At 32.4% G+C, this 14,850-nt stretch overlaps 1 protein-coding gene across 1 annotated transcript in view; it reads right to left on the bottom strand.

The window, feature by feature from the left end:
* The window catches only part of DPP10 (dipeptidyl peptidase like 10), a gene marked incomplete at both ends in the record, with an annotated part of 611,721 nt that overhangs the window by 25,591 nt on the left and 571,280 nt on the right, over window positions 1–14,850 (bottom strand). Inside the window, 4 exons of the mRNA XM_081260615.1 lie at window positions 7,244–7,291; window positions 8,523–8,644; window positions 11,914–11,961; window positions 12,341–12,432. Coding sequence (XP_081116741.1) covers window positions 7,244–7,291; window positions 8,523–8,644; window positions 11,914–11,961; window positions 12,341–12,432 — 310 coding nt within the window. The remainder of the gene's footprint in view (window positions 1–7,243; window positions 7,292–8,522; window positions 8,645–11,913; window positions 11,962–12,340; window positions 12,433–14,850) is intronic.

Raw genomic sequence — 14,850 nt, 5'->3', positions numbered from 1 at the left:
ATTTTTTTATTTTTAAGACAGAGAGTCTCACTAAGTTCTTCAGTGATGGTCTTGCTAAGTTGCTCAGGCTGGCCTAGAATTGGTGATCCTCTCTCTTCAGCCTGCTCAAGAGCTGGGACTACAGGCATGTTTCATGAGGTGGAAGCTAAGATCATTGATTTTAAACCTTTCCCTTTTATAGAAAATAAAAATAAAGAGCCCTACAAAGTCACAAGTGTAGTTATCCCTAAATTTGGATTTATTGTATTTTCATTTTTATTTGGTTCAAAATATTTTCTAATGATTTTTGAACATATTTGATCCATGAGTGACTCAGAAGTGCAATTTTGATAGTAATACATTCTTTTTTTACTTTTCTTCTTTAAGCTTGATTTTGTCTTCACTTTTGAAGGATTTTTTTCTAAGTTTGTTTTTCTAGGTTGAGTATTTTGCTTGGTTTAATTTGTCTTTCTAACAGTGTTTTAAGTATTTGGCTCTGTGGCCTTTAAGCTGCTTTTCTTTCTGCTGAAATATATACAATCTTTCTTTATTACTCTGTATGGAATGTACAGATATCATATGCCCTTTTGGTTTTCATGATTTCAGATATGCTTTCTTCATCACTGAAATTTCACAATTTCTGCAACAGTTTGTTTTGTATTTTGATGTGGTTTTATTGAGATGCATCATGGGTATTTTTTATGTACAATTTTTATTTTAATAACACACTTTATGACTCCAATTAAAAATATGAAAGATGAAGATATTAGCCTGCCATTAACTGAAATTTGGTTAATTTCTTTCATTCTTTTGTTCTTGCCTAGAAAGCTTCTACAGATTTCTCAAGCTTACCTATCTTTCATTCTGTACTGTCCATTCTGTTTTTAGTACATTCTAATAAAGCTTTTATTTAAACTATTTCAAATTTATAAAGTTCCTTTAAAAATGCATTCTATTCTTCACTTTTAATACACTTTAATAATTTATTTTTTGTATTTGCCTGTGGGTTTTGTCATCTCTGTCATTTCTGAATCTGTTTTTATTCTCTAATATTTCTATTAGTTCTGAGTCATATTTTTTTAATTCTTTCACATAGCCCAGAAATTTTTATTAGATACTGACCATTGGGATATTTACATTTTGAGTTTTGGATTACATTGTAATTTTTATTTTAAACTGTTGGGCTTTATCTGGCAGACATTTAAGTTACTTTTAGGAGAGCTTGATCATTTAAAGATTTTAAGAAAGCTTTCATTGTGAGTTTGAGTGACTCTCTATGACTAGTTTAATTCTACTAAAATGCATAGCTCTTCTGGGATCTTCCCTAGATGCCCTGGTGTTCCATCTGATGAGGAACAAGGCCAGCACTGTATGAGCTCTGGCTTTGCTTAGGTCATGGAATATCTTTCAGCACATCCTCAAATGTGTATTTTGGAAAGAGTCTCCAGGGACAGAGCTCTCTGCTGATACCTAGGGTTCTCTCCATGCACCTTTTTCTTATCCAGGTCTTCCCACCTTTCTAATATTTCTTTAGCTCCAACACTTCTGAAAACTAGTTTCTGTCTCTTCAATTCAGGGGTATCCATTGCTCTGCTTAGATTTTTCCTTCTTGCTGTCATTCACAAAATATTCCCAACCTTAAAACCAGTGGATTCACAACACTAATTTATTTCCTTCCTTCCTTCAGGGATTGGATGACCTTGCTGACTACTGTCCAGCAACATAGGATAATAGTTGTTTCATATGTTTTATCCAGTTTTCTTTGCTCCTTTTTTTTTTTTTTTTAATGTGAGGGTGGCCTTGTCAACTTTGCATTATCCGATAAGCAGAATACGAACATTGTAACCATGTTAAAGATTTGTAATTGAGTCATTATGGTTAAATGAGAATTCCTAAGAATGAAACATAAGATGATCTGGCTTCAGCCTACCCATGTAGCCTCATAATCCTTCATTATTTTCTGAACTCTTTTGTTTTAGCTATGCTAAATAACTTTATCTTTCAATGTGCATATTTCATGACTTCTCATTTCTGTACAGGAAGATTCTTTTCTCTTGAAATCCCTGTCTACTAACTTCTCTTTTCCCTGAACTGCATCCATTTATACTGATGAAACTTTCACAATATGATAATCATTTCATTTTGTGTCACTCTCATTGGACTGTGTCTTCTATATGGGATCTCAGGCACAACCAATTACCTCTGTGTAAATTGGTATAAATTGTGAAGATTAATTGTTCCTATAAGTGTCTTACATCCCTAAAATGTGAAAAAAAAATCCCTCAGATTACTTAAACTCAGCAAATTTTCAAGGAAGCTATCACATACATTTAATTTTAAATGTTTAAAAATGTGAATATTTTTATTATTAGCAAGGGCAGTCATTGGTTTGTAAAATTTCTATTATTATACTTATTTTAACTGATTTTTTATTTATATATGACAGCAGAATACATTACAATTTTTATTACACACACAGAGCATAATTTTTCATATCTCTGGTTGTATACAGAGTATTTTCACACCAATTCGTGTCTTCCTAAATGTATTTCTATAATTTTTCAAGGATTTACCATTTAAAATCTAAGCACTAATTATAAAAATACATTTAATTATTATAGTTAAAATAACTCTTTCAAATGTAGAAGAACTCAATATCACTTTTTATTAACTACAAAGGTGGCTATGTATCTACTAAACATTTACTTTTATACTTCTCGCAACAAGTTATTCTAATTAAATGAAGTTTTTAATAAGTGTGTGCTGGCCTATTTATTAAAAATAGTAATTAAATAATTGAATAGGTACATCTAGAAGCACCAATGTAAGATTAACACACTAGAAATTTCATATTATTTTTAATAAAATGCCAGTGGAGAGAAACTCAATTATATATAAACTAAACTAATTATATGATGATAACCATAATCAGCAAGTTTTTACTTTTAAATTGAATACTATTAGTTTACTCATGAAATAGATATCCATCATAGCTACAGGAAAATAAATTCTAGGTAAGACAAATAAATATAAAGAAGATTAAAAACATTTTCAGAACATGAAGAACAAAAGCATTCTTTTCATGATAAGTTCAGAAAGTATATTTAATACATATTCTTTGTTACTCAATGTAACAGGAGGTAGTGGCCTATTATCATTCTAGGTGCAAAGTAACGGAAGCAAAGGGAAGACAATGAGGACAGAAAACTGGGAAGGAGGCGAAAACACGAAAGGTAAGAAAGAGGCAGTATAAAGAGAGATGAGGAAAGGAGATGGAATTGAAAAGGACAAAGGAAATAGAAGCTCAAAAGAAAGAGGAAAAAAATTCATGAAGTTAGAGAAGGAGAAAGCTGAAATTTCAAAGGAGAACAGGGAACAGCAGTGCTATGCTCTGAACATGGTTTGTGGGCCAGAGTCCTACAGGAGATGGATCCCCAGAGCCCTGTGTCCATGGTGTCAAGAGGGTAGAAACTTAATCTGACTTTGCTATTGGCATTGGAACCCTCATGAATGAATGTGTGAGGGAGAGGGAGAGAGACACACTGCACAGATATAGACAGGTGCTGTCTCCAGTCATGAGATGCTCTGTGCCCCTTGGGACTCTGAGAGCAAGAACACTATCACCAGATGCTGAATCGATGGGGTCTACGTGATCTTGGTCAGTGAATCTCCAAAATTGTAAGCCAATATAAACCTCTCTTCTTTATAAAGTTAGCCTGCCTTGATTATTTTATTATGTAATGAAAAATAAACAAATATAGAAAGCAGTCCAAAAAAAAGATCTTTGGAAATATTCACTAAGTAAAATTCTACATATTTATGCCACTTCTCAAGTCACTAAGCATTTTATTGAAGGATTTATTTATTTTTAGTATAAAAGTAATATGTTCATTGTAGAACCTTTAGAAAACACTGAAAAACTGCAACGTAATCATTTGGAAGCTGTCCGGCAAATAAATGTACAAACTTTTAATATTTGCATGTATTGTCTCGAAATTTTATGTACATTTTCAACTAGTTTTTTGATTCCTTAATGACCTATACATGTAACTTAAAAAGTAGTTTTTTTTAAAAAGTAGTATTTTACAAATATATTTTATTTTAATTCTGATAGGAAACTGATGGTATTCAACCATTAGAATAATCTATTAAGATTATTGAGATTTATTGCAGACTTATGGACATTGGGGGATAGAAGGAACCTTGAGATATGCAGTGCTGGGCATGTAGCTCAGTGGTACAGCACTTGATCTCCATGCAGATGGTTGTGTATGGATTCCATATTGAGAGGTCAATAACTTTGGCCAAAGCTTACAGCCAATCTGTGAAGACTCTACAGGAACAGGCCTGATGGATAGATAACTCCAAGTCACTTACTCCCTGTCACTAGTTGCCTACCTCGTTGCTATCCCCTGAATCCGACTGTCAACCACAGGGCAACAGAACCAAAGTTATCTACACAAACTACTTCTGAGCCAGAGGACATGGAAGAGAAGAATGAGGAATTAAACTTGATTCTGGAATGGTAAATGGGAGCCATCCAGGGGACTCATATTACATTAAAGTTTCCTATAAACTCCCATTTTTTTTGTAATTTATAATATTTTTATTATCAATAGCCTTGTAAAAATAATTTGATTTAGAATCATTTTTTTCTAAAAAAAAACACTAAAAGTAAATAAAAAGGACATAAAATATCAAAGATTTATGACTAAGTTAATATTTTTCCCAAAATGGTGGCTCCAGGACTGGAGCCACCAGGGCTTGGTGGTAGATCACTTGCCTCGTACATGTGAGGCACTGGGTTTGATCCTCAGCACCACATAAAATAAATAAAGGTATTGTGTTTATCTACAACTAAAAAAAAATGTATGAAAAAATGGTGGCTTCAATTTATATTTCTGCTAGCAAGTTAGGAGAAATTATATCTTCATCTTTAAAGTAAAACTTGTATCGCTATGAGTTCGTTACAAAAACTTACATGGCAATGTTTATTTTTCATTTCTTTGAAAACTATTGTGTTGTTTTTCATGTTTGCTAAATATTTTAATTTTTCTTTTACAAGTTTCTCTTCGTGGCTTTTTTTCTGTGGCTCAAAATGAGTTAATACTGATTCATTGTTGTATTTACTTTCACCAACCAAAAGACAGACTTCTCATTAAATGTACATTTTATTTCCATAAGTAATTGTTCTTTGAAAAGTGAACACCTGACCACTGTTTGTAGCCATTTAAAAAAAATTTTTGATCATGAGATAATTAGATTTGCCATTTAACTAGGAAGATCAGAAAGACTTCCCTTAAACAGAAATGTTTCATCATTTACAAGAGACATATTTTGTAACTTGCAGAATAAATGTTTCATAATTTGCCACAATGTTATTATAAAACATTGTCTTGTTATAGTAAAAAAAAATAAAATTAGATTGGGAATTTCCGTTTAATCATCCTTTGTTAAAGGCAGAATATGCAATAAAATACAATAGTTGTCATTTATAAAGTATGGCCTGAATGTTATGAATTTATTTCATCCTTACTCAAACTCATTTGCTTATTTCCCTCTGAAGAAATTGACCCTATGAAGCATTAACTAACTTGTATAAGATCTCACAAGAAGTATATTATGGGATCATTTCATATCATGATTTCTCTAAGAATTTATGTAATTAATTCTTCCTTGTATTTCATCAACCATGCTGTCTTTATTTTAATAACTTTTGTTGTCACTGTTAGTATTGAACAGATTGAGTTTGCTTCTATAACCTTTTTAAGATATATACTGAGGTCAGGGGTAAAGGAATAAACAAATAATAAAATATATGCTAACCCATCTTTAGGCCAGACAAAACAACAGCAATAACAATAATAAAAACTACAATACAAATTTGAATCTGTCTTTGTCCAGGGCAGGCAGTTAGCCTCCATATGTTAGTACTGAAGTATGACGATAGTATAAATAAGTATAGTATTGGTAGTCTTGCAATGTATAAATTGTTCCTGTTTTCTCAAAATATTATTTATCATTCAACTTTCCACTTTTATATCTGTGACTCTTCTAGCTGACGATATCTAAGACTCCTACTTCAGTATAAATGTGATAGAGGACAAAAACATGATAGAAAAAGGTACCATTGTACTCTACTAATTACAAACCCTATCTTTTTTTTTTTTTTTTTCGTCTGGAGACTGAACTCAGGGGCACTCTACCACTGAGCAACATCCCCAGCCCTATATTGTATTTTATTTAGAGAGAGGGTCACACTGAATTGCTAAGTGTTTTGCTTTTTCCTAAGGCTGGTTTTGAACTCATGATCCTCCTGTCTCAGCCTCCCAAGCTGCTGGGATTACAGATGTGCACTTCTACACCGAGCAAAAAGTCAAACTGAAGTCAAACTGCTTTACTTGATTCCTGGCCCTGCCATTTAGAAGTATGACTTTGGCCAAGTTGTTTAACCTCTCTGTGTCTTAGCTTTCTTACCCGAAAAAAAAAGAGATAATAAAACTCCCTATCTCAGGGAAGTTCTAAAGATGAAAAGAGTCAACAGAATGAGCCTCATTTAGATTACAGTAGTTTATGTTTAATCATTGGAGCATAAGAGCACTGATCAAATAAATCTAAAAAGAAAAAAAGGAAGCAAAGATGAAAGAAAGGAATGACACAGGAAGGCAAGAAGCAATCTGGATATTTATTTCTAAACTTAGCTCAAGCATATGTTTATTTAACCACTCTACTGCCAAGTACATAAACACAATATTGCCTTAGCCTTGGTCACTTTGCTTGATAATGTATATATCTACTTAAAAATAAAGTTGAATAAACATAAAATGAATAAAAGTGAGTATATTAAACTAGAAGATACAGATATCTTTAAGACAGTATAACATTTATAAAATAATATATTTTTCATAATTATTCCAAATGTCCATATAAGGCATTGTTCTGGAGGAACAACCTACATGAGGCCCATAAAGAATGAAGGGTTCAGAAGTTTGAAATGCACCTGCCTCATTCATCATTCATCATGGGATTGAGGTAGATAGTAGGTACCCCATTTTAGGCAGCTAAGATCCAATCCCAGCTGTAAGATAACTCAAGCTGCTTGATTTTTTTATCTTTCTTACTTATATAGTGTCAAATTGATGGTGTCCACACAGATTTCCCCATGATGGGTCTGAAGAAGGTTCTTCAGACATCTTGAAACACATATAATGGCCTATGTCAATGCCAGGCAGAAGGAGTCTAAAGCAACATCCTGTGTACTCACTTGCTGGGTTATCCGTGTTATGTAGGCTCACCACTGGGACTCTTGGACCTGATGTTAAAAATATAAGTATATAAATATTTTTAAAGACATCTAAGTAATACTTATTGGAACTGTTACATGGCGGAATCTTTTTTCCAAATGGAAGCATTTCAAGATTAAAATGTAATGAAACTGAACCATATAAAGAGGTATAATCTGTTTTGTGGGTATTTTGTTCAGAGAATTAAGAACTCTGGGGAGTTGCACTATTTCCATAGATTTTGCTAAAACCTTCATGTTCCCAAATGCCTTTTATTTATATACATCTTTGATGTTAGCCAGCCCTATGTGCTGTACTCTTCTATTTTTAGTCTTTATACAACAATCACTGATGTTGAGGAAGCTGATTCATGACATTTATTGCCCATCAGCTGATACAAAATTTTATTTTACTTGTAATCAGTCAAGAAAGAAAGAATTTATTTAAACTTGAAACTTTTACCTAAAAGATAATGAAAAAGGGGGCTGATAATATATTTATTTAAAAATACATTAACCAAAAAATCAAATATTTAAAATATATAAGTTAAGTTTTTACCATAAGATGTTATCTTGAACCTCCCTTCTTAATTAGGAACTCTATCTAAAAATCCAATTTTTTCCCCCTGGTATCATTAAAGAGGTATTTTTCTCTTTTGATTACTTCATTTTAGATACCAAGAGAACAATAACTAAACAAGAGCCAATGTTTGTGTATTCCTTACTCTATCTTAAAAAAGAACACAGCTTAATGTTTAGATGGAAGGAGGAGCACTCAATTCATCACATTATAAGAGGGCACATGGATTCCAATTTGTCTTCAGAAAACAGAGCATCAGATTAAAGAGTAAGTGATTCTTAAGAACATTCTAAAAATACTATATAATCTTGGAAGACCATGGCATACTGTCAAAAAACAGAAGTAATAGGGGTGATGGGATTGCTCAGAACTAATGAAAACAGGAACAGAGAAATTTCATTTTCCATATATCCAAAATGTTTTAACAACAAACACATTGTTGTAACAACACTGCTACTTTTCTTAAATAGCTGAGTTCATCAATGTATATTCACCTTTTTAAAAATACCCATGTTCATATAGCTTTTATCAATTATATATACATGAGGTCTCACTCCTATTTGCTAATTCTAAATGAAATATGTAAATAAAATTTGTATCTCTAATGTATAACAGTTAAATTTATTTATGGTAGTAATAGATAACTCATCAAATGCAATCAGAAATCCTATGTTACCTTACCTTCACAGAATAATAAAAAATGTTGATTCAAGGGACTAAAACTGGCATCAAAATATGTACATTGTTCCTTCATAAAATTACATGAAATGCATTGGCGATTTAACAATCCTTCAGTAGAAGCACTGGAGAAAGAAAATGAAAGTTAGAAGTTACTTGAATGTGTATATCACATTTAAATAAAGTGTAACTTAAACAGAAAAGCTACATCAGTGCTTGCACAGAAGTCCCTTATAAATTATGACTCACCATACACATACAAAATGAATTTCCTTTATTAATGTTCAGACACACACATTTTTCTTCTCTGTAATAAAATTAAAATTATGCATGCCTGTATATATGTAATATGTATTTATATATGGCTATAAAGAAACTGATTTCCATAGGACTCAATGTAACTTATTGTTATTTGCATTTTCTTTACACATATTTCTGTACTTTTCAAGAGACTTAAAGGAAATTGGCCACAGATAGAAAGAGATAAAGTAGTCACTGATAAATGTCAGTTCAAAAAATAAATAAATATTTCCACAATTCACACAAAGTCAAGCTTATGATTTTCTAAACTTAATAGTCTAAGCATTAGAATTTGGCATCAATGTCATATTTTTCCTCCCAAAGTACCTGCAGTAAAAAGTACTTATTGGAATTGTTACATGGGGGAGTCTTTCTTCCAAATGGAAGCATCTCAAGATTAAAATATAATGAAACTAAACCATATAAAGAGGTATAATTTTGTTTTGTGGGTATTTTGTTCAGAGAATTAAGAACTTTGCAGTAAAATGTTAGGTAAAGAAAAGTAAATTTTTTATTATAAAACATATAATGCTAATGATAATACATGCTTTTATAAATACAGGAGGTAAAGAGAAAAGTTATCATCATATTTATTTTACAATAATGGTGCTTAACATTATGGGGCAGACATATTCACCCAAGGTTAAATTACTTATATTGAATGTCTTATTTTATAAATGATATTATCCTACTTAATGGATGAAAATATAACTGAGAATACCTTTTAAAAATTGTACAAAATTTTCTCAGTTGCATTTTGGAATGAAACATGATTTGGGAATTTATATACAAATAATAGTCACATTGGTTTCAATGTGCAGTGTGCTACAGTCATGGGATGGAGCCAGCGGTGTTAAAGTGGGTACCAGAAGCACCAGAAGCAATTGAGGTTGAATGTTAATTATAGTTCACAAGTCAAAATTTCACACATTTGAAACATTGCAAGCTAATTACAATTCATACTTTAACTTTACTAAAGGCAATATAATATGTATTTACTAGGCATGTAAAACAATTTAGCTAGTTTATCAGTATGATGACTTATAAGATAATCATATCCATTTATGTTGTTGATTGTGATAAAATATATAGACCATAAAATTTACCATTTTAGCCATTTTAGGTATATAATCCAGTTTCATTAGTTATATCAGAATATTGTATAACCAGCAACTCAGAGAGCCTTAGAAATTGTCCCACTTTCACACAGCAATCCAGTGACTAAGACTTAAAACTTTTCTCTTTCTATGCTTCCATGAAGCGTTCAGATCCAAGCTCCCTAAGGATTTATGCTGATATTTTCTCATTATTTAGATTATGAGATTGCCAGAATAAGAAATGCAAATTTTGAAACTAAACAAATGTTAACACCAACTATGTTAATATAGTTCTGGGTCCATACATTAAGTCAACCATTGACCATTTTTATAGCTTAAGCAAGACACTGATTGAGTTTTCTGGATCAAACACTAACATTATCTTACAGTAAAGCCAACTGGCATTTGATGAGCTATTTAAGGGAAAATTTATTGGTACTACATTTTCTTTATAGCACAGTTGGTTACACTAGTACAGGTCACAGATATATTGACTGCTCTGCCTCCTCAGGAGAAAGATGAGGCAAGCTCACAAATCTTAGGATTCATTGTGATTCAAATCACATTTTACAATGGTAAAAGGAAGGGAGATTGAGGCAGTTCCATTTGCTCACCTTAACCAATCTTAAATTCTGACATGGTTATTTTTCTTTAAGAGTTTTATAAAATAGAAATAATAAAACAATTATCAGATAAACATTTTCAGCCTCTGAATGATTGTGCATTAATTATAATATGAGTTTCAAGAAGATAAGCTTAAGGTCACCAGAAAGAAAAAGTGAGCAGAACTTTGGATCAACACCTCTAAACCGAAATTTGAATTGATATCTCTTAACAAACAGCTTTTCTTCAGTAGGAGATAATGAAAGTCGTCAGAATTTGGGAACATGAGTTCCAGAAAGTCCCAGAGAATAATAAAGAAAATGAGCTTCTGGGAGGTATGATAAGAAGGAGGGATTGCTTTGTAGGAAAGAGAATTGTACATGAATGAGAGTGCAGGGGTGAATTAGGGGGAGTTAGGGTTTTGCTCTCAAAGAAACATCTCGGCTACTTGGTAAGAATCAAAGGTGCTACTTCTTCAAACATGATGCATTTCCACTTAAAATAGGACATGGCAGTTTTGACACTTAAAAAATGGACCTATGAAATGAAAATTAGAAAGTGTATATGAAGTCTAGAATTAATAGGTCATTGGCTGCCCCAAAATAAAAGTCCTTTCTTGTAAAGTCTGAAGAATGCTTTGTGAGTGAGGAGACATTGTAATGATAAGTAAGTGTGTAATGATAAGTAAGCTCTTTCTATGAATACAGCTCTACATTTTGGGAAAATTGGGCAGCTGTAAATATTCCTCCTCCATGCATTGTTTTGTTTTAGTTATGTGATGAACATTCCTTAAATAAGGATGCCTCTCCCACAGCAATCTCATTGGATTTTATGAACTATGGGACAAAAAAGGAAGCTTCTGCTTGATACTCTTGATAAGTGCTCACAGAACTATTATGTTTTTTATTTAGGAATAAATTATATATGTGCCACATTAATGCAGCAAAAATTCAAAATGAGACACAGGAGAAGAAGTGGATACTGGGGAAGATACATAAAGTTCAAATAATGTGGAGAATTGAGAGAAGCAAATTATAGGGAGAGAGGGAGAGAGGAGGATAGAGAGAGAGGGAGAGAGGGAGAAAGGAGGAGAGAGAGAGGGAGAGAGGGAAAGAGAGAGAGAGAGAGAGAGAGAGAGAGAGAGAGAGAGAGAGAGAGAGAGAGAGATCCTGAAACTAAAAGCAGATAAAGTCTCCTTTTTTTAGGTATAATCCTTCATACTCATAGAGGACCCAGAACCAAGAGATGAGACCAAGAATATGAGGTTTTATCACATGATGGCTCTTTCCTAGCCATGCTGAAAATGACATTTCAAAATTTTGCACCTCTTCATCATTTTGGGTTAATGGCTATTAAGAAGCCCACCTGTCAGGAGATCCTTTCACAGTGCCTACCTGTATAGCTGCCTCCCTCTGGGAGAAGACTCGGTGCTCAAGAAGTAACTGTCCAGGAGAGAAAACAGCACAAACATCAGTAATGATGTATCTTTGTCACACTCAGCTTTCACTTGAATTTTCTAAACTGGAAAAACAAGCAAGTGCTGTTTTCTTGTTCAACCACAGGACTTTGATCCATCTGAAAAACGTACATTTTGTTCTTTATAAAATCGTCACCTTTTTTTCATAATCTCAGTCTGTATGTGTCATGTGTATGCTTCTGTGTAAGGTGTCTTTAAGTGAAGTATAGAAGTCTTTAAAAAGAGACTATTCTTTACATGGCTGGCTATTTTCACTAGGATGGTAAGCAAAACAAATCTAGTAGAAAAGATCTCATTTGAAAAATCTGACTTCCTGCCTGACATGAAAACCAAAAAGCACTCACATTTTTTGAGTCGTTTCATCATACGCCAAAATCTTTATCACTTCCCAGTTTCCTGATGTCAAATGCCGCACAGTAATTTGCTCACTTTTACTCTGCAAAGAAATAGAAGATATTGATTTTCTTTTTATTTAAGCAGCACCTCTCTAGTAAACATGAAAATACCAACTGCTGGTGCCACATTTAATTTTTTAGTTCTCTGCTAACATTCAGTTTTCTGCCTTAAATCTCCAGGAAACACACACACTCCTAGAAACACAAAAGGGCACTGGACTGCACCTTTATTCCTGAGCTATAGAAAAATCACTCAGAAAACTTCAGGTGAGCGCGTGCCTATGCATGAACTTGACAGCAGACTGGTAGGAACATAAGACTTTGATCACTCTTTCCTAAATGATTAGAAGCTGTGCAGTTTAGACAACTTTACATAAAACATTTCAGCACAAACTTTACTACAAATAAATAATTATAAAAACTGTAGAAGTTTTAATTGAATTAATATTATTTCAATAATATTATTTATTGAATATTATAAATCTGGCCAAGAACAAGAAGTTTTCACATTTGTTTAAGCCTATCTGACTATCTTTCAGGAACATTCTGAAATTTTCCTCACAAAAAGTTTGTACATTTATATTTCAATTTCATATTTATTGCTAAATATATATTTTTATAAAAAGTACTTTTCCTTTCATTACAAATTCTAATTGATTTTTACATATAATGAATCTATTATTTTTATTTTAAATATCTGTTCTCTTACTGAATATTTTTCCAAGTTTATGACCATTTATTAACTTTTCTATGATTTTATGTTAAATAATTCCTCCAATGCAATGTTTAAAGTAGCAATAGCATGTATCTTTTTTAGTCCCTGACTGCAGTGGAAATGTTGGTGATATCTCTTTTCTAAATACATATTATATTTTAGGCAGAGATGTGTAAATTTTAGGTTTTATAAAAAGAATTTAGTATTAAGTTTTGTAAAAATTTTCACAATTTTTATTAAAAAGAAAATCTATGCTGTAGCACAGTATAACTTATGTGGGATTACCTGTCAAAGCCTGGAATTATTCTCTGTAAAATAAGTCATATAAGCCTGGCACTCCTTTGTGGCATGATTCTTTGGTAAGATTTTATTTCATCTGTGTCATAAATCAGTTAAAGCTCTCTATATACTGGGGACAATTTTGGCTAAATGTATTCCTCAGGAAATTGTTCATTTCAAATAAAATTTCAAATAAATTGGTATAGAGTTCTAGAAATATTCTCTAATGGTTTATTAAAATATCTTTTGGTCCCACTAGTCATTTCTTATCATGTCTAATTTTACTTTCTTGCTGGGAGTGTGGTGCACACCTATAATCCCAGCTGTTTGGAAGGCCTGAGGCAGGGGGATTTCAAGTTCAAAGCCAGCCTCATCAATTTAGTGTGATCCTAAGCAACTCAGCTAGACCTTGTCTCTAAACAAAATGTGCAAAAGGGCTAGAGATGTTTTGTAGTGGTTGAGTGCTCCTAGGTTCAATCCCTGGTACCACCACCACCACCATCATCATCAGCGTAATAATAATTTTACTTTATTTTTAAAATCTCTCTTGTTGACTTGGATCAAGTTTTGTTTTGCCTTATTTCCATTTTCTCATTCTTTCTTCTTTTCCTTCTTTCTTTGCAAAGAAGAAGCATTAATTTTTAATTTATTAGTTATATTCTTTCTGTTTATAACCACTTGGTTTTCTGCTTCAAACATAATTCCCTACACCTTTCTGTCTTATGTTGACTTTTACCAATTGCTTTCTAGGTGTTTGAGTTGAGAATCCAATACATTTGATTCTATTCTTTCATTTACATTTTTATAATTACTTAAAGCTCTGTATTTTATTCTGACCACTGATTGTGAGAAAACATGCTATCATTCTTCTTCATATTATTATTGATATTTTATAAATTTGCAATTTTGGTTTTAATTCTGCAGAGAATGGTAAAATTGAGAAAATTTAAATTTTATATATTCTACATAGAAAACCTGTTAAAAATGTAATATGGAGCAGCATGTGGTGGTATACACCTGTAATTCCAGTGACTCAAGAAGCTGAAGTAGAATGATCACAAAGTTGGAGACCAGCCTCAAAAAAAAAAAAAAAAAAAGCTGGAGATTTGGAGAATGTTGCTCAGTGGTATAGTGCCCTAGGTATAAACTCCAGTAACACACACACACACACACACATCCACCCCCCCACACACACACAGTATTTCTGATCTCTAGGATATTACACTGTGATTACATTATTTTTATACTTATCTTTTAGTTTTATGTGGATACAATATTTTTATTTTATTTTTTTATGTGGTGCTGAGGTTCTAACAAAGTGTCTCATGCATTCTAGGTGAGCACTCTACCACTTGAGCCACAATCCCAGCCCCCCCTTTTTTAATATTCATTTTTTAGTTTTAGGTGGATACAACAACATTCTTGCTTACAGAAGTCAGTGAGTTTTTCTTCTTTGTCCTGTATG

Source organism: Spermophilus citellus (assembly GCF_964194105.1).
Source record: "Spermophilus citellus genome assembly, chromosome: 11".
Taxonomy (NCBI): Eukaryota; Metazoa; Chordata; class Mammalia; order Rodentia; family Sciuridae; genus Spermophilus; species Spermophilus citellus.
Note: the sequence above shows the minus strand (reverse complement) of the source record. Positions and strands in the feature narration are given on the sequence as shown.